The sequence below is a fragment of the Canis lupus genome, chromosome 10 (genome assembly GCF_011100685.1).
Source record: "Canis lupus familiaris isolate Mischka breed German Shepherd chromosome 10, alternate assembly UU_Cfam_GSD_1.0, whole genome shotgun sequence".
In the NCBI taxonomy this organism is placed as follows: Eukaryota; Metazoa; Chordata; class Mammalia; order Carnivora; family Canidae; genus Canis; species Canis lupus.
In genome coordinates this window covers 69637856-69659588 of record NC_049231.1, presented here as the reverse complement: position 1 = coordinate 69659588, position 21733 = coordinate 69637856, and the positions used below count along the sequence as shown (strand labels likewise).

Sequence of the window (21733 nt, the reverse complement as noted above, 5' to 3'; positions counted from 1 at the left end):
ATTTATTTATTTATTTATTTATTTATATTTATGATAGTCACACACACAGAGAGAGAGAGAGAGAGGCAGAGACACAGGCAGAGGGAGAAGCAGGCTCCATGCACCGGGAGCCCGACGTGGGACTCGATCCCGGGTCTCCAGGATCGTGCCCTGGGCCAAAGGCAGGCGCCAAACCGCTGTGCCACCCAGGGATCCCAGTTGCAGATATCTTGAGTTTGTAGCTTGTCTTTTTAGTCTCTTTATGGTGTCTTTTCATGAACAGAAATTACTGACTTTAATATAGTTAAATTATCAATTTTTTTTCCTTAAAGTTTTGTTTTTTGGGTCTCATTTAAGGAATTTTTTCCCACCCCAAAGTCATAAAGCTCTTCTCATTTTTTTCCTCAATATTTTAAACATTTGCCCTTCACACTTGAGTCCATTCTGAATTTATTTTTATGATGGGTGTGAGATAAAGATCTACGTTCACTTTTCTCCATGTAGATAACTAAGATTTTCGGGACCACTGACTCTTTCCCTACAGATCTGCATATGCCAGGTGCCCATTATCTGTAGGCTGGTTTCTGGTCTCTTGATTCTGCTGATGGGTCTGCCAATGTCTGTCCCTGTGCTGACGCTGCATTGTCTTAAATTCTACAGCTTTATGGTTAGAGAAACATTGCTCAGGCTGACTGTGGCCCAGCTGTCATGCATTTGGCATCTGTCTCAGATGTGTCATTTTTTAAAACCAAATACCATCATTAATAGTTGCATTACAGTACGCTGGAATGAGCTTGGTAAGCCTCCACTTTGTGTGTCAGCTTCTGTCCTCTGCGGTGTGTGACACACGTATGCAGCAAACAGATTATCACGGCGGGGACGCCTGGGTGGCTCAGCGGTTTAGCGCCGCCTGCGGCTCAGGGCGTGATCCCCGGGGTCCCGGGATCGAGTCCCACATCGGGCTCCCTGCATGAAGCCTGCTTCTCCCTCTGCCTGTGTCTCTAGAGGCCTCTCTCTCTGTGTCTCTCAGGAATAAATAAAACAAAAACAAAAAACCAATTCTTTATGATGTTTGGTAACACTTTTTTGCAATAAGCCCTTTGACAAAAATGAGCTCAAGGAAAGAAAAAGATAGTGCATATTTAATAAAAAAAATAAATACTTAATTTTAATTTCTCAAGAAAATTTATAATTAATATGCTAACTTTTACTAGAGAAAGAGGGGGACCTTGGGGATCCCTGGGTGGCACAGCGGTTTAGCGCCTGCCTTTGGCCCAGGGCGCGATCCTGGAGACCCGGGATCGAGTCCCACGTCGGGCTCCCGGTGCATGGAGCCTGCTTCTCCCTCTGCCTGTGTCTCTGCCTCTCTCTCTCTGTGTGACTATCATAAATAAATAAAAATTAAAAAAATTTAAAAGAGGGGGACCTTGAAGAATAGACATCAGGAGAGACCATCTCTATAGGTAGGGGAAATGACATTTCCTTATGCTAATTTTACCTGTTTATATTTTTTCTTTTTTTATATTTTATTTCTTATACTTCTGCAATAATATGTAACAATAGAAGAAATTTTACTTCAAGAGGTACTTCTTTACTTCAAAACTAAATTCACGATATGAAAGAAACTATATTGAATTTATTAAACGGATAAGCAAAGCTTATAAACACAGCTATGTATTATACCAGTGGCCCCAGTTGAGGGCTCCTTGTCTCCCCGTCCTCTGCTTGTGACTCTGGAGTCCCGTCCCCCTCTAAGTGTGGGTTCAGCCATGTAACTCACCCAGGCCAGCCCAATGTGATCAGACGTGAACAAGCAGGGGCTTGAAAAGCACCTGTGCATCTCTGCTCGCTCTCTTGTGCAATGAGCTTATTCACTCCTGAATCTCTGCCCCAGCGTGGCAACTTGCCCCAGCTTGTCCGTCGCAGGGATGTGAGAGACCAGTGAAGAGCAGCAGAGACCATCCTCATCCAGAAAACAGGCAGCCGACCTCCGGCCCGCGGGAGAGCTCAACCACGATCCACGCGAGCTCCGATTAAGGCTCAGCTTCCACAGACTTGTGAGCAGCAGGACTAAGTCTTCGGCGGGTTTGTCATCAGATTATGGTGTCAACGGATAACTGATACAACACAGAAAAATGAATATGCTGTGTAGAGAGGAGAAAACCCAGAGACAAAGAGGAAAGTTTGGGTAAATTTTGCCGCAGCATCTTTAGACCTCACGTCACAGAGTACTCGGTTCCCTTCACTAAGGACAGGCCGGAGTACTTCTTAAACTAGATTAAATCTTAGTCTGTAACACTTTTATGGGACTTTTTTTCAACAAGTGAATATTGAGATATTCACATAGCACACAGTGCTCCTACTTAAAATGTACAATTCAGCGGTTTTTAATATATTTGCAGAGTTGTGCAACCATTACCACAATCAGTTTTAGGTCAGTTTTAGAACATTTCATCACTTCAAAAAGAAATCCTGTATTCATTAGCAGCCATGCCCCACTTCCTTCCAACCGTCTTGTCCAGTTACTGCAGCCCTAGGAAACCACTCATCTATTTTCTGCCTCTACAGATTTGCTTATTCTGGATATTTCCTATAAATCGAACCAATTTGTGGTCCTTGACTGGCTTCTCTTAATAAGCGTAATGCTTTAAAGGTTCATCCATGTTGTAGTGTGCCAATACTTCATTCTTTTTTATGGTTGAATAATATTGCATTATATGGATTATACTCTATTTTACTTATTTATTCATCAAGTGGTGGACATTGAGTTGTTCCTACATTTTGGCTAGTATAACATACTAATATATACTAATTTATATACGATATATTAATATACTGTATATAGTATACATTATATATTTTATGTACTATAATATATACTATGCAATATATGCTATTAGTATATATGTTATGTATAGTATAATACAGAATGATGCTTCTATGAACATTCATGCATATTTTTGTGTATAGCTGTATATATTTTGCTTTTGTTTCTCAAGTATATAACTAGGAGTGGAATTCCTGTTACATGGTTATGCTATGTTTAACCTTCTGAGTAATTGTTTTTCAGACTGTTTTTCACTGGCTGCACATTTTACATTCCAGCAGTATATGAGGGTTCTAATTCCTCCACGTCTTTGCCAAACTTGATATTGTCTCATTTATTACAGCCATTTTAATAGGTGTGAAGTGGCATCTCATTGTGGTTTTATTTGCATTTCCCTAATAACTAATGATATTAACATTTTTTTTAATGTATTTGTTAGTCACCTGTGTATCTTTTTGGAAGAAATAACAATTCAGATCAATTCAGATATTATGCACATTTTTTTTATTTTTTAAGATTTATTTATCTTAGAGAGACAAAGCAGGGGGGAGGGGCAGAGGGAGAGGGAGAGAGAGACTTTCAATAGGCTCCACTCTCAGTGCAGAGCCCGACACCAGGCTGGATTCCACGACTCCAAGATCATGACCTCAGCTGAAGTCAAGAGTTGGACGCTCAACCGACTGAGCCACCCAGGCGTCCCCTTACGCACATTTTAAAATTAGGTTGTCCTTAAAACAGAATAGAGAACTATGCTCAACTAATCTTTGACAAAGCAGGAAAGAATATCCAATGGAAATAAGACAGTCTCTTCAACAAATGGGTTTGGGAAAATTGGACAGCCACATGCAGAAGAATGGAACTGGACCATTTCCTCATACCACACACAAAGATACACTCAAACTGGATGAAAGACCTAAAGGTGAGACAGGAATCCATCAAAATCCTAGAAGACATCATGTTTTAGGAGGAATCCCACGGGGAAAGAACAAAGAAAGTGTTGGTAAAAAAATACTGAAGGCTATAAAGAACTTTTTAAATATAAGCAAATTCTTTTTTTTTTAAATTTTTATTTATTTATGATAGTCACACAGAGAGAGAGAGAGAGAGAGAGAGAGAGAGAGAGAGAGGGGCAGAGACACAGGCAGAGGGAGAAGCGGGCTCCATGCACCGGGAGCCTGACGTGGGATTCGACCCCGGGTCTCCAGGATCGCGCCCTGGGCCAAAGGCAGGTGCCAAACCGCTGAGCCACCCAGGGATCCCAATATAAGCAATTCTTTTCCGCTACTCTTCATACTCATCCTGAAGAGACATGATTAGCTGGAAAGAAAGGCATCTTCATACTGAATAAGCAGGGCAGGCTTGTGACACTGACTTTTAAATGTAAATTGAGTGTTTTCTGGGACTACTACTACTATAGGACTTTTGCCAAAAAGCTTACTTAATTTTTAAAAGAGTAGTGTGATTCCATAAATTAAACTCTGTTCTACAAATAATATAATGAAATATTTATTTCACCCAGTTAAACGCTTAATATTTTCTATTTCCTAGTAAAAACAAAAAATTAGGGACTCTGGGTGGCTCAGCGGTTTAGCACCGCCTTTGGTCCAGGGCGTGATCCTGGAGACCTGGGATCGAGTCCCACGTCGGGCTCCCTTCCTGGATCCTGCTTCTCCCTCTGCCTGTGTCTCTGCCTCTCTCTGTGTCTCTTGTGAATAAATAAATAAAATCTTTAAAAAAAATTCAAGTATATGCTAGCTGCCAGGCCAATTAATTTTTAGTTTGTACCTTTCTCTTTTATTAAATACACAAGGAAAGTTTGAGCATAATATCTAACAGCTAACAGGGCTATTTCTCATTTTTATACATGATTCTTATTCTAAAAAGCCAGCACTTGTATGTCATACATTCTACACGTTTAACAAAAAGCATGCAGTACTTTTTTTTTTTTTAAAGCTTTTATTTATTTATTCATGAGAGACAGAGAGAGAACGAGGCAGAGACACAGGCAGAGGGAGAAACAGGCTCTCCACAGGAGCCTGATGTGGGACTCAATCCTGGACCCCGGGATCATACCCTGAGTCAAAGGCAGATGCTCCACCGCTGAGCCACCCAAGCATGCAGTACTTTTTATCACACTCCTTGCTTAATAAATGACTTCCTTACAACTTTAGCTACATTTTTATTTCATTACTTCAAAATAGTAACAAAGAAATAACACATTCTTTTCATCATGTTTTATGACATAAAATGGAAAAGCCAGTTATAGTAGATCTATATTATTATTATTATTATTATTATTATTTTAATTTTTTTTATATTATTATTATTACTATTATTTTTAGACAGGGAGAGAAAGAGGTGGGGAGGGGCAGAGGGAGAGGAAAGAGAATCTCAAGCAGGTTCCACACCCAACACAGAGCCCTATGCGGGGCTCATTCTCACAACCCTGAGATCATGACCTGGGCCTAAATCAAGAGTTGGACTGAGCCACCCAGGAGCCCCAGATCTATATTATTTTAACCATGATTGCTTTTAATATTGCTGTTAGATACTATCTGTAATTCACTTCTCATTGTTTTATAATCTTTCTTGAAACATTTAAACACATATTTGCACTGAAAATAAAATTGGAGGGAAAAGGAAACTAGACTTTTCTCACAAAATAAGTTTGATTTACCTGGTGGTTTGACAAAGAGGACTGACTTTACTAATTAAATTAGATTATGTGACATTTTTATACATTAAATGAGTAAAATCTATTTCTACAGTTTTGACAAAAATATATTTAAAGCACCTTGTAGAAATAGCATTATATTAAGAAATATTTTATTGGCAAGGGTGGTTTGAAATTAACATTATTAACCCTTTTTGAGAATATTGGGTTAAATGAGATACCCCTGAGGGAAAGAATAGCAGTCTTGTGCTTTATCTTGGTAAAACCTTTTTTATACATTTCCTAGAAAGAGAGGAAGAAGATGGCTCCTGTGATGGGGTAATAAATTTCTGCAAGTCGTAGTTTTCATTTTTTTGCTTTTGATTGAATTTTAAGAGGATCAATTCAGGTAAAGTTGACACGTTAAATGTAATTTTTGAGAGTATATCCCTCTGAATTTTTTGGTGTGTGTGCACATCTCACGAGTGCAAAGAATAAGTGACAGGGCTAAAGGAAAACTCCTTCAAGTCCCATTCATTTATGTATTAAAAAAGTTTTCCCAGTGCTTGCATCTATAAAAATAAAAAACAGGCACAGAACTGATAGGATTAATGGATTAAATTTTAAATATATTGTGAATTCTCATTCACAATATATTTTTGCTTTTTATCAATTTATCAAAATTTGTATCACATTTGTTATTTCAATCAATTGTATAAAGCTAATAATTGTTATGATTAACAGAGTCAAACAGAAGAATTTTTTTTTAATACTTAGAGACCTCTACTTACAGGAAGTTAAAAACTTAAGTTTGTTATTGAGAAATATAAAGATATAATCAATGAAAAATTTTCAAGCATATAATTCTATTACTTTAGGATAAAATTCTGTGGGGGAATTAGAAACACATGTTCCAGAAGAAAAAGGAATAATGTGAAATTCCTAGTTGTAGAAGAAGAATTTGAGTATTTTTAAATGGATGCTGATATTTATATTCCATCGAATGTGTGCTATTTAGTCTCCCTTGCATACATTGGAAAGAGTGATGCAACAGTTTTATTTTTAAATGACAGAATTTTTAAGATGCCATAAATGATATCCTTTGTGATTATTTAAACTTTTGATGAAAAAAATTAAAAAAAATTTTTTTTTAAAGATTTTATTTATTTATTCATGAGAGACACAGAAAGAGGCAGAGGCACAGGCAGAGGGAGAAGCAGGCTCCATGCAGGGAGCCTGATGTGGGACTCGATCCTAGGTCTCCAGGATCATGCCCTGGGCTGCAGGCGGCACTAAACCGCTGTGCCACCGGGGCTGCCCTGATGAAAATTTTTATATGCCAATTTAAAAATGTATGAAGGAGGGGCACCTGGCTGGCTTAGTCTGTAGAGCATGCGGGGTGGTGAGTTCGAGCCCCACGTTGTGTATAGAGATTACTTTTTTAAAACTTTAAAAAAATCAGTATAAAAATGTATGAAGAAATATAGGGCTCGGGCAGCCCGGGTGGCTCAGCGGGTTAGCGCCACCTTCAGCCTAGGGTGTGATCCTGGAGGCCTGGGATCGAGTCCCACGTTGGGCTCCCTGCATGGAGCCTGCTTCTCCCTCTGCCTCTGTCTCTGCTTCTCTCTCTCTCTCTCTCTGTCTCTCTCATGAATAAATAAATAAAATCTTTAAAAAGAAAAAATACAGGGCTTAAATAAATGAACTTAGTGATTATGTCATTGAAAATATTTGAAGACCACTGTAATAATTCCCAAGTAACATATATTTCACAGAGGCCTAGCTGAAAGACTGTAGCTTTCAATGTGCTCTAATCTCTGCCACTTGTTAAATCAAATCCACTTGCAAAAGGAACTATTTGGAACATATCTGCTGAGAGGCACTTGACTTGCGGTCAATGCAGCACTCAATAGTTTATTCAAAGGTCATGATCATGAATGATTATTTTAAACTCCTCATTGAGGTATGGTTGAGGACTGGAGCCTGGCCTTCCAAGATACCCTTGTGGGGAGATAGTCACTGGTTAAAGTCTCTGCTTGGGCCAAGTGGGCAAGACACAGTGTCTAATTATGTCAGTGTCCAGGAATGGTTTAGGAAGTGGTAGGCACAAGGGTTATTGAGGGGCTATCTTATCAGTGTGTAGGGCCTGGGATTTGGGAGTTAGGGTATATTACACTCAGGAAAAGAAAGGCTTAGGAGGTAGTTTGATAGGTGTGTCCACAGAGCTCTTCCTCTAGTAAATTCTAAGGATGAAGTAACCATGTTCCAGTTTGTCCAGAAGGTAACTGGACTCTGTTGTTGTGGTATAATTATTAGTAGTCCCCTGTGATACTGTGCTTTATAATAAGAAATACATATTTGGTCTTCCTCCCTGCTTCTGGTACAGAGCTCCTAAAACCCTTGGAATTTCCTAAGTGATAAGAGTGATAGACATGTGGGCTCAGTTACTTAAGTGTCCACTTTTGATTGCCCTCAGGACATGATCTTGAGGTTCTAAGACTGAGCTCCCATGGGGCTCTGCACTGGGCATGGGACCTGCTTAAGATTCTCTCTCTCTCCCTCTACCCCTCCCTCCTCCCTGCTCTCTGTCTCAAAAAAAAAAAAAAAAAAAAAAAAAAAAGAAAGAGTGATAAAGGTAGCTTTGTTCATAGCAAACCTTTTTTAACCACACCTGAGTCTAAGTCAGTAAGATGACTTTCAGAAAGTACCTAAGGATTGGGGCTGGTTGCCAGGGGAACCAATCATGTGATTGAAGGGTTGAAACTTTCAGTACTGTATTCCCCTCACCTCCTGGGATGGGTCAGGGCTAAAGGTTGAATAATTGTCAATGGTCAATGATTTAATCAACCATGACTATGTAATGATGCCTCCATAAAAACTCAAAAGGAGGGGGTTCGGAGAGCTTGTTTTGGTAAACACGTGGAGATGCCACGAGAGCAGCTACGAGAGAGCATGGATGCTCTGTGCCCCTTCCCACATACCTTGTCCTATATATCTCTTCCATCTGGCTGTTTCTCAGTTACATCCTTTGATAATAAATCAGTGATCTCTTGAGTAAAATGTTTCTAAGTTCTGTGAGCCCATCTAGCTTATTAATAGAACCGAAGGAGGGGGTCATTGTAACCTCCAATTAATTTATTTTTTTAAAGATTTTATTTATTTATTCATGAGACAAAGAGAGAGAGAGGCAGAGACATAGGCAGAGAGAGAAGCAGGCTCCATGCAGGGAGTTCAGTGTGGGACTTGATCCCGGGACTCCAGGATCATGCTCTGGGCTGAAGGCAGACACTTAACCACTGAGCCACCGGTAAACCTTTGATTTATAACAAGTCAGAAGCCCAAGGAGCAACCTGGGCTTGCTACTGGCACTGAAGGGGTGGGCAGTCTTGTAGGACTGAGCCGTTAACCTGTGGGACTTGACGCTATCTCCAGGTAGATAGTATCAGAATTGAGGAAAATTGTAGGATACCCAGCTGGTGTCAGAGAATTAGCAGTGTGGGGAAACAATAGACTACTAGAAATAGGGGTACAGAATCATATCCCCCTTTCATCTCCAAGTGTTTCAATGGTACTGTAAATTATATGGAGTTTATTATAAATGTTTATTCACAATTTATGTACTTATCTCGTTGTGGACCCATAACGAAGAGTTGGAAGGACTGGCACTAGTCCACAGACCATGCTTTGAGTATCACAATTCTAAGCAGTCAGAATAAGATTTCTAGGAGTATATCCTTATTGTGGGTATTCGATGAGTGTTTGTTCAGGCAAACAGTGCTGAAGTACTTAGACCAGAGTCCTAGATTTAACACTCATGTGGATGAGGGGTGGCTTCCTTCTTGTTCCCTAGACATAACCATACGCCTTCAAAATCCAACTAAGAGCATATGGACTGCTGGTGAAATGATCTCAAGAATCCATGGCTCACTAAGAATGGCCCAGGGATATTCATACTGCTCTGACCATTTCAGGGACCTCAGTTTACATTTTACATCACTTATAACAAGTACATCTTAATTCAATTCTTTAATGTGCCCATTTCAGTCAATACGACAAATTTCCAAAGTGAAATTGGCTTGATTCCCAATTTAAGAAGGAACCTGGCTAGATGTCCATTAGCTTCACCCAACACTCCATTAAAATTCCTTAAGTGACTCAGAAAAATATTAAGACTCATAACAATACTGCTTATCTAGGATAAGTAAATAGGAAAAAAACCTAATAGGTTTATAAAAAGATTCCACAGCATAAAAAAGCAAAACTCAGCGCTCAAGACATCAAAGAAGGCTACCTTTTGAACAAAATTTACTAAAATCAATTTCTGAAAAAAAGCATCTACTTCATATTTGCAATAAAAATTTTAAAAAGTGGACCTACATACACACAGAAAACCTGGTAGATGAGACACAAATGAAGATGAAAAGGAGGAACCAGGAGTCATGGAAGAATCAAAGGAAGGTAGATAAGGCAAGGGGCGTATGTAAGGAAACTAAAATGCAGAATCTAATACTACACTAGATGCAGTAAAAAGCTAAATGGTACGGAGGACAAACTACAAAGCAGAGGAAATGAAAGAGGCATGACAATGATGAGAGATGACATCACGGACTCAAAGGACAGAAAATGGAGATCTGACATGTACACAGCTGTTCCAAAGAAAATATGAAATTTTAGAGGCATGAACCCACAAAGGCAAGAAGAAAAACTACAGGAGACAACAGCACTAAATTTTTGGAAGAAGGGAGCATTTAAGATTAGTAAATACTTAGCAGAGGGAAGGGTGCATCTAAGGGCAGCAGCAGAGAAAGCTGAGAATAAATGTCATATATACTACTGAGTCTCCAAAAGGCTCAGGAGTTGATTGCAAAAGGTACCTATTGAAGAACCGGTTGAAAGTTTAAGAAGCAGTCCAGATCTCCTCCCCGAGTCTGCAGGGCCAGGTGACTGCCCTCCCCAGCCCTGGCAAAAGACTAAAGGTTGTTCTCTGAAAAGAATAAAATAGAGGACCTTTCCTCTGGCAAACCAAAGTAAAGTACTGATGCTGAGAAGATTGAGGAATTGCACACTGCATGCTGGGTCCCCTTGGCTTCTCCTTTAGCCGGGTTCTCCAACACAGATGACTTGGTCTTCACCTCCTGGCAGTATATCAGACACATCTTTTCTGGGGAAATCTGACCAGCTTAGGCCAAAAGAAATGAAAATGATCTTCAGAGGTTTACCCTAGAGTGCTGCTTATAGTCAACAAATCCTATCAGAGTACTTGGTTTCTAGTCAGCTTTTCAAATCATCCCCCAGTCTCAAATCTGAACACACAGCCAAGGATTGTCACATGTTAATTAAGGAAAGTCTTGATACGACACAGACCAAGTCAGGCAAATAAGTAAGTAGGAAAAGGGCACTCAATGGAAACAGAGACCACACAAGGAAAACAAACAAACAAAAATCATTAATCCTCAAGGAGATATTATATTCATGAAGAACAGAATCACATAAAAAGAAATGATTAAAGAATGAGTTCTTGAAATTAAAAATATGATAAATATCTTAAATATTCAATGGAAGAATTAGAAGATAAAGGTGAGGAAATATTCTACTAAATAAAAGAAAGCAAATGAAAGACATTTTTTTAAACAGAGAGATGGAAAAGTGAAGGAGAAAATTCCAAAACAAAAAATAGAAGAAAACAGATGGGTAAAAAAACCATCAGTGAGATAATTTAAAATTTCCAGAACTGCAGGATATGCATTTCTAGAAAAATACTGGGAACAAACAGAATATCCTATAAGCAGTGAGAAAGGGAGAGAAAAGAGAAAGAGAGAAAGAGAGAGAGAAAGAGAGAGAGAGAGATTCACATACAAAGAGTCAGTTATTGGAATGGTTTTATACTAAGAACAATCCTGAAAGCTAGAAGATAATAGAATAATGCCTTAAAAATTCTGCAAAAAATTATCTCTATCCTAGATTTGTATACCAACAAATAATCAAGTGTTAGAGTAGAATAAAAACATGTCAGACATGGTTTTTTTTCCAAAAATTTACCTTCTGTCCACTATTCTAGACAAGGTACTAGGCCTATATCAAAGTAAGAGGTTAAACCAGCAAGATGTGGGATACAGAGAACACAGGTTCCAACAGAGGAGGAGGGCAAAGGGAATTCCCAAGATGATGGTGAAGGAAAATCCAAGGATGTCAACTGCATATCAGGCTCAGAGGGCAAATAGGCCAAATGGAAGCAGTCAGAAGATTTATACAGGAAGATGAGATTGATACAATACCTAATGTGAATGATCATCTCGACAACTGGTAAAGAGCTTGGAGCTGAATTAGTAGAAAGTATACAGAAAACTAAGGAAATGAAAAAAGAAGATAGCTATTAACTTCAGGAAAACCAAAATGTTCCATGACAAAAGAAAAGAAATAATCATACCACGTGGCTCCAGTGTGAATAGTGTTTACTTATTAATGATAATGTAAACACTGACTACCAACCTAACTCAAATTATGATATAGTTATGTTGCAAGATGGACATGGGAAGGATAATTGAATGTGGTGGATGCTGGAGAAAAAAGGAAGCAAAGTTATTTTCTACCATAGTGGGAAATCAACAGATTATGACAAAAAGTAAAAATCTAAAAGTAGCAATAAAGGCATATTGTTTAAATACAAAGAGTTAAAGACCAAAACAATCAACCAGGAAAGGTGAAAATAATTACTTCCTGGAAGGGAGAAATAGGAAGCAAGTGGGGAGGAGACTGCTATTTTTCAAAATGAACCAGAGGGAACTCCTTTGACTGTTCAAACTGTGTCATGTGTAACTTTGATATAAATGAAAACTTAAAAAAAATTAAAGCAAATAACCAAGGATTGCATTTCAATATATAATACTGACAACTTCCCTGAGGTGAAAAAATACCGGATTTTGTAGGCACAGTTAATTAAAAGAAACTATTACCTAAACTTAACCCTTGTAAGTTTTGAACTTTAAGGATAAAGAATCCTACAGTAAAATTTACTACAAAGGAACAAAAATAGGGGAGGTTTTAGACTTTTCCTCAAAAATAAACATTAGACGACAATAGGGAAATTTCTTTCTTTTCTTTTTTTTTTTAAATGGGGAAATTTCTAAAGATTTGAAGGAAAAAAATATATCCAGGAATTCTAGAGTCAACCAATGTATCTTCTCTTTAACTTTAAGGGCAACAAAGACAAATTCACAGATATCTTTAAAAGCATATCATCCTCACATCTTTGTAGAAAAACACTGCTTGATGATATATTCCACCTGTTTGAGAGATGACTCAAAAAAACTCAACTCAAAGATCATGGTATAAAAGAACCCTCTAGAGGCATTAAAATAAGCAAAGAATCTCATCAATATATTTTTATAAGTGCAGTTTCAAAGCAATTCAAATATGAAAATTATTATTGAAAGACAAAAAATAACTTCATAATAGTAACAGCTAACATATTTATAAAGTTATAAAGATAGGCTCTAGTCTAAATGCTTTACATGAATCATCTCATTTAATCCTCAGAATACCCCCATGATGCTAAGTACCATCATTGTGCCCATAGTCATACAGCTAGTAATACTGGCTATTTAACTGTCTCTATGCTGTGATCCTGAGGTAGTAACTCATATTTCCCAAACTTCCTTGGCAGCTGGCTCCCTGTTTCTGCTAATCAGAGGCACTGGGAGACCGTGGGGAGGCAGCAGGAGAGGAGGCCAGTCCTGGCTTCCAGTACACTGTCAACAGCACACTGGCTCTAGCTCCCAGCTTCTTTGGGCCCTCCCAACATGATGGTAAAAACAAAAACAAAAACAAAAACAAAAACAAAAAACCAACAAACAAACCCAACTGTATTTATATCTGGAAAAAATGCTAAAAGTAAATTGATCAAAAGGTCAATAGCAGAAATAAATGGAAAGACATTCTATGCTCATGGATTGCAGAATTAATTTTGTGAAAATGTCTATACTACTCAAAGCAATCTACAGATTTGGTGCAATCCCTACCAAAATACCAACGGCATATTTCACATAGAGTAAAAAAATCTTAAAATTTGTATGGAACCATAAAAGACCCCAAATATCCAAAGCAATCTTGAGAAAGAACAAAAGCATCATGGTCCCTAATTTCAAACTATGTTACAAAGCTATACTAACTAGGGGTGTCTGGGTGGCTCAGTCAGTTAAGTGCCTGCCTTCAGCTCAGGTCATGATCCCAAGTTCTTGGGATCAAGCCTTGCTTTGAGCTCTCTGCTCTGTGGGGAGCCTTCTTCTCCCTCTTCCCCTGCCTGCTGCTCCCCTTGCTTGTGCATGCTCTCTCTCTCTCTCTCTCTCTCTCTCTCTGTTAAATAAGTAAGTAAGTAAGTAAATAAATAAATAAATAAATACTTGAAAAAAACAGAGCTATACTAATTAAAACAGTATAGTACGGAGATAAAGCAAATATATCAATGGAACAGAACAGAGAGTCCAGAAATAAATCCCTGCATATATATGATCAATTAGTTTAAGGCAAAGAAGCCAAGAATATACAATAGGGAAAAAAGTCTCTTTAATAAACAGTGTTAGAAAAACTGGATAGTCACATGCATAAGAATGAAACTGGACCACTATCTTACTTGAACCTGAAACTATAAAACTAGACGGAAACATAGGTAGTGAGCTCCTTGACATAGGTCTTAGAGGTGATTTTTAAAAATCTGACACCAAAAGCAACAAGAGCAAGAATAAACATCAAACTAAAAAGCTTTTGCACAGCAGAGAAAACCATCAGCAAGGTAAAAGGCAACCTACTGAATGGGCAAAAATATTTGTAAATCATATATCTGAAAAAAAGAACTCATAAAACCAACAGCAAAAAAAACCCCTCAAACAATCCAATTAAAAGATGGGCAGATGTTGGGATCCCTGGGTGGCGCAGCGGTTTGGCGACTGCCTTTGGTCCAGGGCACGATCCTGGAGACCCGGGATCGAGTCCCATGTCAGGCTCCCAGTGCATGGAGCCTGCTTCTCCCTCTGCCTGTGTCTCTGCCTCTCTCTCTCTCTCTCTGTGACTATCATAAATTAAAAAAAAAAAAAAAAATAGATGGGCAGATGTGAACAGAAATTTTTCCAAAACCCCCCCAAAAACAGATACCCAATAGGTACACTAAAAGATGCTCTATGTTATTAATCATTAGGGAAATGCAAATCAAAACCACAATTAGGCATCACCTCACACCTATTAGAATGACTAGTAATCAAAAAGACAAGAAATGACAAATGTTGGTGAGGGTGTGGAGAAAAGGGGATTCTTGTGCACTGTTGGTGGAAATGTAAATTGGTATAGACATTATGGAAAACAATATGATGGTTCTTCAAAAATATTAAAAATAGAACTACCATATGATCTAGCAATTTTACCTCTGGGTATTTATGTAAAGGTAACAAAACCACTAACTCAAACAGGTATCTTCATCCCCATGTTCATTGCAGCATTATTTACAATAGCCAAGATATGGAAATAACCTAAGTGTCCATCAGTGGATGAATGGATAAAGATATTGTGGTATATATATACATGACGGACGATTACTCAGCCACAGAAAAGAACGAGATCTTGGCATTTGTAACAACATGGATGGACCCAGAAGGCATCACGCTAAGTGGAATTAAACAAAGCCAAACACTATATGATCTCTTTTACATGTGGAATCTAAAAACATATATATATTAGTCTGTACAGAGAATAGACTGATAGATGCCAGAAGCAGGGTGTGATGGGTGGGAAAAATGGGTGAACTGAGTTTTTTTTTTATTTGTTTAAATTAATTGAATTAAAAAAAAAGATGGAGAGCTGTTTATTGGACATAGTAGTATGGAGAACTGGTAGAAAAGGCAAGGATAGACAATTGCACTGACGTGCTTTGCTGGAAAGAGGTGGAAAAAATGGGGTAGTTGCTGGAAGAGAATGAAAATTCATGGTAAATTGATATTAAACGAACGACCTCAAAATAAACTGCAGGAGAAGGTGGATATGAGTGACCTACAACGTCTTAGGTGCCTTTCATATTGTTACAGAAGACTTAGTATCCTGTATATTTTCTTTATAAATCTTTTGGGATTTGCTGATCATCAAACATGGGCTTTCAGGTCTAGAAACTTTTGTTTTTGTTTTTTTGTTTTTTTAGGTCTAAAACCTTTTGTGATGAAGGAATTCTTCTAAAAGAACATTTCTGTGGTTAATTAGACTATTAGAACTCAATCTAATTAGGACCCTGATAAGCATGAAATATGTCTCAGTATTTTTTTCATTAAATTGTTTTCATTAAATTACTAATTCATTTGTTTGAAATATTTCTTGAGCACTCACTATGTATGTGTGTGTGAGTTGATTGCTAAGGACAGAAGGATGGGCGTGATGTAATCCTGAAGGGATAAACAGGTAAACCAATGACGATGCTATGAATTGATTTGGGCTATGATGGAGGTACATTCAAAGTTCTGCAGTAACAGTTAAGCAGCAGAACAGAAGGAGAAGCTGAGATATATAGGGCAGCTAAAAGGAGAAAGGGAGATTTAGACCTCCAGTAGGCTGTTGGACTGGATATGCTGAGAGGTCCTTGAAATTTTGAACTTCTTGGAAAAACAAACGGTCAATGCAAAAAAACAAAAAACAAAAAACATTCAATAGCAGTTATCTCTGAGTGATTTTTATTCTGAGTTGGTTGTTACTCTTCATGCTACTTTGAATGATTATGTAATTATTTCTCTAACCAGAAAACAAAAACATTAAGTGCTCTTGTTAAAGAAGGAAAATGGTTGTTATAATTTCCCTTCTGCTAAATAGTGGTTCTCAAACATGAATATGAATCAGAATCACCTGGATGGTTGACGAAAGCAGATTGCTGCCTTCGCCCCTACCTAAATACGTTCTGGCTGTTTTTACTATGTGCCTTTCTTAACATTTTTAGTTCTCTGTCATTTAAAACAGTTAATTTTACAGGATACTTTAAATTCCTTGAAAGTGAGGATTATATTTTATTCACTTTTAACTCTCTGCTTGCTTTTTAAGCACTAAGGAGTTGCTGAAAATAAATTTCTGCAAACTATATCCCTGTGTACATTTTTAGTGTCGGAGAAAAATATAACAATGATAAATATGTCAATTATACTTCAGGAGAGCGGGCAAAAATATTTAAATTAAAAACATTTTTTAAAAATGTTAACCGAAAGTGGAGAAAAATATTATATGGTTCTTCCCCTTAAGCAATGCATTTGATTGGTTCCTTATTTGGTAATCAAAGTTAATGGTCTGAAGGGGGCCTGATAATCTGGATTTCTAATATATTCCATTGGACTAACAGCTGGCAATCTAGAATGGCTACATGGTGCAGGGGAGATGACAAGGGTTTTGATTCTGCCTCTGTCCTTTGCAGGCTCTGTGAGCAACACCTGACATATGTGAACACTTGGCCTGTTTCCGCATTGACAAAATTAAAAGTAACGCGCCCCTCGTAGGTGTATTGTGGAGGCTGAGTGATACGATTAAATATCCAACACGGTGCGGGCCTTGGTTAAGGTAGTTAAGTTTATGTTGGTCCCCTTCCTTTTCATTTCCTCTTAGGATGCACCACATCTTGCCATAACTGGGTTTACTGTGACAGGAGTTAGCCAACACCACAGAGCAAGTCATTTTCTCCTAACCTAACAAACCTTGCACATCCCTCTGCTACTGACAAACTCTTCACCGTTCATCTATAAAATTGGGGATAATAGTATAATAGTATCTACTTTAATAGATAAAAGTATCTACTTTGCAGAGATACATACCTGAGGATTAAAGATAATATGTTAAGTGCTTAATACAGGGAGCCTGGGTGGCATAGTCGGTTGGGTGGCAGCCTTCAGCGTGTGTCATGATCCCAAGGTCCTGGGATGGAGCCCCATATTGGGCTCCTTGCTCCCGCTCCCTCTCCCTGCTGCTTCTCCTCCTTGTGCTCCCTCATGCTCTGTCAAATAAATAAATGAAGTCTTTTTTTTTTTTTTAAGGTGCTTAATATAGTAACTGACATATGAAAAATACATAGTAAGTCATTTTCTTTTCCCCTTTTCTCTCCCACCCCCCGGGGAGGGGGGAACAGAGGGAGAAGGAGAAAGAGAATCTTAAGCAAGCTCCATGCCCAGCATAGAGCCTGATCTCACAACTCTGAGGTCATGACCTGAGCCAAAATCAAGAGTCATCTGCTTAACTGATGGAGCCACCCAGGCACCCTTCTCTTTGATTAGGTATTTATCCATAGCATCTCCTAGACTAAGTTCAAAAGCTTACCTAGTCCAGAATACTTCAAATCACTTTTTCTACCTCAAATCAGATGGCTCTCTTCTATGTCACATTTAATTGGAAGTCAGTTATTCGGCTTGCTCAAGTACTGGAAAGGACACACACGACATAAACTACTGTATTGAATGCTCAAGGAGACAAGTAGAAGACTATGCCCTGACTTTGAGTACTTGAGGTGACAATATACACAAAAAGTTGAATAGGAACGCAACAAAGGGTGGGACAAATTACACAGACAGTAACTGTGGTAGGAGCTTTGGGATGCTAGTGGCTGGTCTGTGATTATTTCGCACTCAGGAACAAGAAAATTATTAAGAGTTGTAAGAGAGCACTGGTTTTATGGCTGAGAAAATAGGTCCAGAGATCTAAGTGATCTAGGGGAGAGCTATAGAGTGGCAGAGACTTCTTGTCCCCTGGTCCCTTGCTGCTTGCAGATACATTTCTAACTATTTTCAAGTATTTTAGTCAGTCTATATTTGTTTTTTCTAAGGAGGCAGTGCAGCGTAGCTAGTTAAACACTGGGCTCTAAAGCCAAAAAAAAAAAAATCTGTTTGAGCCCTGGCTTTGCCAGGTCACCATCCGTGTGACTTTGGGCAACTCATTTTTCTCTATGCTTTAGTTCTTCCATCTAAAAAATGAGTACAGTAATATTACCTTATTTCACAGGGTTGTTAGGAGGATCAAATAATTTATTATATGTAAATAATTAAAAACTGGAGTTTTGTCATTACAATTGTCATTTGTCTCTGACAGAGACTTTTTCACATTTTTTTGTTTTTTCTTTCTTTTGCTTCTTTTTAAAAAAACCTCCTTAAAGCATGCAGGTGAATGCTCATTAGCTACCTTAATCCTATTAGATAAAAACAAGTTTTTGTTCCTCACGAAGGAGAGCTGGGATTTGCATTAAGTCTGGCCTAATCTGGTAACAGGAATGTCTAGGATAGTAAAAACGGAGATAGCAACAGATTCTAGGACCCAATAGAACTTCTTCAAAAAAGCCAACCAAGATCAATAGACATTGAGAAAGATGGAGTCAATGAACTTAATTCCAAATAAGCTTTCCCATCTATTTTAAGGTCTATTCCAAACTTCCTAAAGACAAAATCTAGCCTTTTAAGGAAAGCGCAGAGAACATGCCTCCGTGGGCTTCCTTTGAGGGAATGTTTTAGCAGGTGCTGCATTCTACCCTGGAGGTGGCTGCATGAATTTGTGAGCTGAGGTGACAACATTGACTCCCTCTGGAAGAAAAAAATGCTGTCTCTACATAGGAAGCTTAACTACAAAGGCACTACTTGAAAAGGAGGAGGAGGAGGAGGAGGAGGAGAAGGAAAAGAGGAAGGAGAGGCACCAGTCACGGCTCAATTCAGTATTCAGAGTCAAGAAAGCAAGAACCATTTTTTTCTTCTTCTTCCTGGAGTACTTCTCTTTCCTCCCCTCAAATGCCTGTTGAAAAAGTTCTGGGATGAATTACAAGCCAAGAGTGCTGTCACAGAATTAGGGAGAGCAGGGTTGGGGTGAGAAATAACCTATATTCAGCTGGTCAGAAAAATCATGGATTGTTGGGGGGAGCAGGGAGCAGGGATTTGGAACTACCTTCAGGATCACCCATCCGGAAATCTAGGGATGGGGGCACCTGGGGGCTCAGGGGTTGAGCATCTGCCTTGGGCTCAGGTCCTAATCTTGGGGTCCTGGGATCCAGTCTCCACATCCTGCTCCCTGCAGGGAGCCTGCTTCTCCCTCTGCCTGGCTCTGCCTCTCTCTCTGGGTCTCTCATGAATAAAAAAAAAAAAAAAAAAAAAAGGAAATCTAAGGATGGAGAAGGGTACTAACCGGCCTTCCAAATCTTCTGCATTTGGTAGATGAAAATCACGTTGTCCACCCAGTGGACTTTGTCACTCAGGCGGTGTCAGGGTAAAATAAGCATCAAGGAGGAGATCTTGAAGTGAAAAAGAAACAACAGGTCAGCCTCGGGCTCCTGGGTGAGGGGATTTATGAAGGTCCGGCCCAGCCAGAGCATCAGCAAAGATGGAAGAATCAAGCACCACCGGCGGCGGCGGCCCAGCCGGGAAGTTTGGGATCAGAGCCAACGATTTGGACCTACCGGCACCCCCGGGATCTGCCGGCTCCCCAGGACCTGCCAGCCCCCCAGACCTGCACACAACCCGGACCTGCCGGTACCCCAGGACCTGCGGCTCCCCCAGACCTGCCAGCACCCCACGACCACCTGGCATCCTAGACCTACTGGCACCCCCGGATCTGCTGGTACCCCAGGACCTGCTGGTACCCCAGGACCTGCTGACTCCCCCAGACCTGCCGGCACCCCCAAACCTGCCGGTACCCCAGGACCTGCTGGCTCCCAGGACCTACCGGCATCACCAGATCTGCCGGCACCCCTGGACCTCCCAGTACCCCAGGACCTGCCTGTACCCCAGGATCTGCCAGCTCCTCAGGACCTGTTGGTACTCCTGGACCTGCCGGTTCCCCAGGACCTGTCAGTACCCCCAGACCTCCCAGTACCCCAGGACCTGCCGGCACCCCTGGACCTGCCTGTACCCCAGGACCTGCCAGCTCCTCAGGACATGTCAGTACCCCTGGACCTGCTCATTCCCCAGGACCTGACTGTACCCCAGAACCTACCCGGTACCCGGACCTGCCAGGACCCCCGTACTTGCCCTGCACCCCTGGACCTGCCGGCCCCCCAGGACCTGCCAGCACCCCCAGATCTGCCTGTACCCCCGGACCTGCCTGCTCCCCCGGACTTGCCGGCTCCTCAGGACATGCCGGGTTCCCCAGGACCTGCCCTGCACCCCGGACCTGCCGGCTCCCCCCAGATCTGCCGGCTCCCTAGGACCTGCCCTGCACCTCAGGACCTGCCTGCACCCCCGGACCTCCCCTACACCCCAGGACCTCCCGGCTCCCTGAACCTGCCCTGCACCCGGGACCTGCCGGTACCGCAGGATCTGCCGGCTCCCCAGGAGCTGCCCTGCACCCAGGACCTGCCCTGCATCCCCGGACCTGCCTGCATCCCCGGACCTGCCTGCACCCCAGGGCTTGCCTCGCACCCCAGGACCTGCCTTGCACCCCAGGACCTGCCCTGCACCCCCGTACCTGCGTGCACCCCAGGACCTGCCTGCCCTGCACACACCCCTTTAGTCGCCCGGAGTCCCGGAGCGAACACCGCCGGCTGCGCTTCTCCTCCGCGAGCGGGTCCCCGACAGCTCGGAGGCTGCGGGCCCGGGGGCTCGGCGGGTCGCGCGTGGCCTCGCCGCAGCCGCCCGCACGGCTCTCGCCCTGGCCCCCGCCGTCCACTCCGGGCCTGGCGCCGTCCGAGCCCCGCGGGGCCGCCGGGGGCTGAGCCGCCACGCCGCGTCCTCCAGGTGTCCGCCTCCATCCTCTCGGAAACAACAAGCCCCAGAATCCCTTGGGCGGGGAGGTCCCGCCGCGTAGGCGATGGCTCCCGAAGGGCGGAACACGCAGCGGCCTCCTCGGCCCCGGCAGCTCCTTGAGCGCATGTGTTTAAGCAGCCGAATCCCCGCTCGCGCAGCAGCCGCTGACACCGTCGGGCCTCGGAGGCCGCCGCGCCGCCTCGCTCGCCCCCGTCCAGGGGCATCCTGGGAGTTGTAGTCCAGCCGCGGCCTGGCGCCGAACTACGTGTCCCAGGGTGCCGCGCGGCCCGGGCCGTAAAAGTTCCCCTCCGACACGGCCCCCTCGCGGAGACGCCCCGCCGCCGCCCCCGCTGCGGGGTCTCCCTTCTCCCTGCTCGCGCGTCGCGGCAGAGCGGCGGCCGCGGGGCGGGGGGAGCGCCGGGGCCGGGGCCGCGCCGCCCCGACAGGCACTTCCGGCGGCGGGTCACTTCCTGGTTGGGCGGCCGGCGGGGCGGGAGGGCGGGCGCGGGGGAGGGGCGGCGGGCCGGGCTCGGCGGGGCGCTCGGGGATCAGCTG

At 41.7% G+C, this 21733-nt stretch overlaps 1 protein-coding gene across 1 annotated transcript; it reads right to left on the bottom strand.

Annotated features, from left to right (window-relative positions):
- Positions 1-1595: 1595 nt before the first annotated feature.
- On the bottom strand, positions 1596-21499 carry LOC102156952 (translation initiation factor IF-2-like). Its single transcript, XM_038551513.1, has 3 exons — positions 20901-21499; positions 19623-19728; positions 1596-2123 (listed from the first exon to the last, which is right to left on the bottom strand). Exons 1-2 carry the CDS (start codon positions 21400-21402, stop codon positions 19685-19687), a joined length of 546 nt encoding a protein of 181 aa, XP_038407441.1. The 5' UTR covers positions 21403-21499; the 3' UTR covers positions 1596-2123; positions 19623-19684.
- Between the last annotated feature and the right edge of the window lie 234 nt (positions 21500-21733).

Coding starts and splice junctions, on each gene's coding strand:
- LOC102156952 (XM_038551513.1), bottom strand. CDS start 21,402: ATGCCCCTGGACGGGGGCGAGCGAGGCGGCGCGGCGGCCTCCGAGGCC. Junction 19,729..20,900: donor AGGTCCTGGGGTGCACGCAG/GTACGGGGGTGC, acceptor TTTCACTTCAAG/ATCTCCTCCTTGATGCTTAT.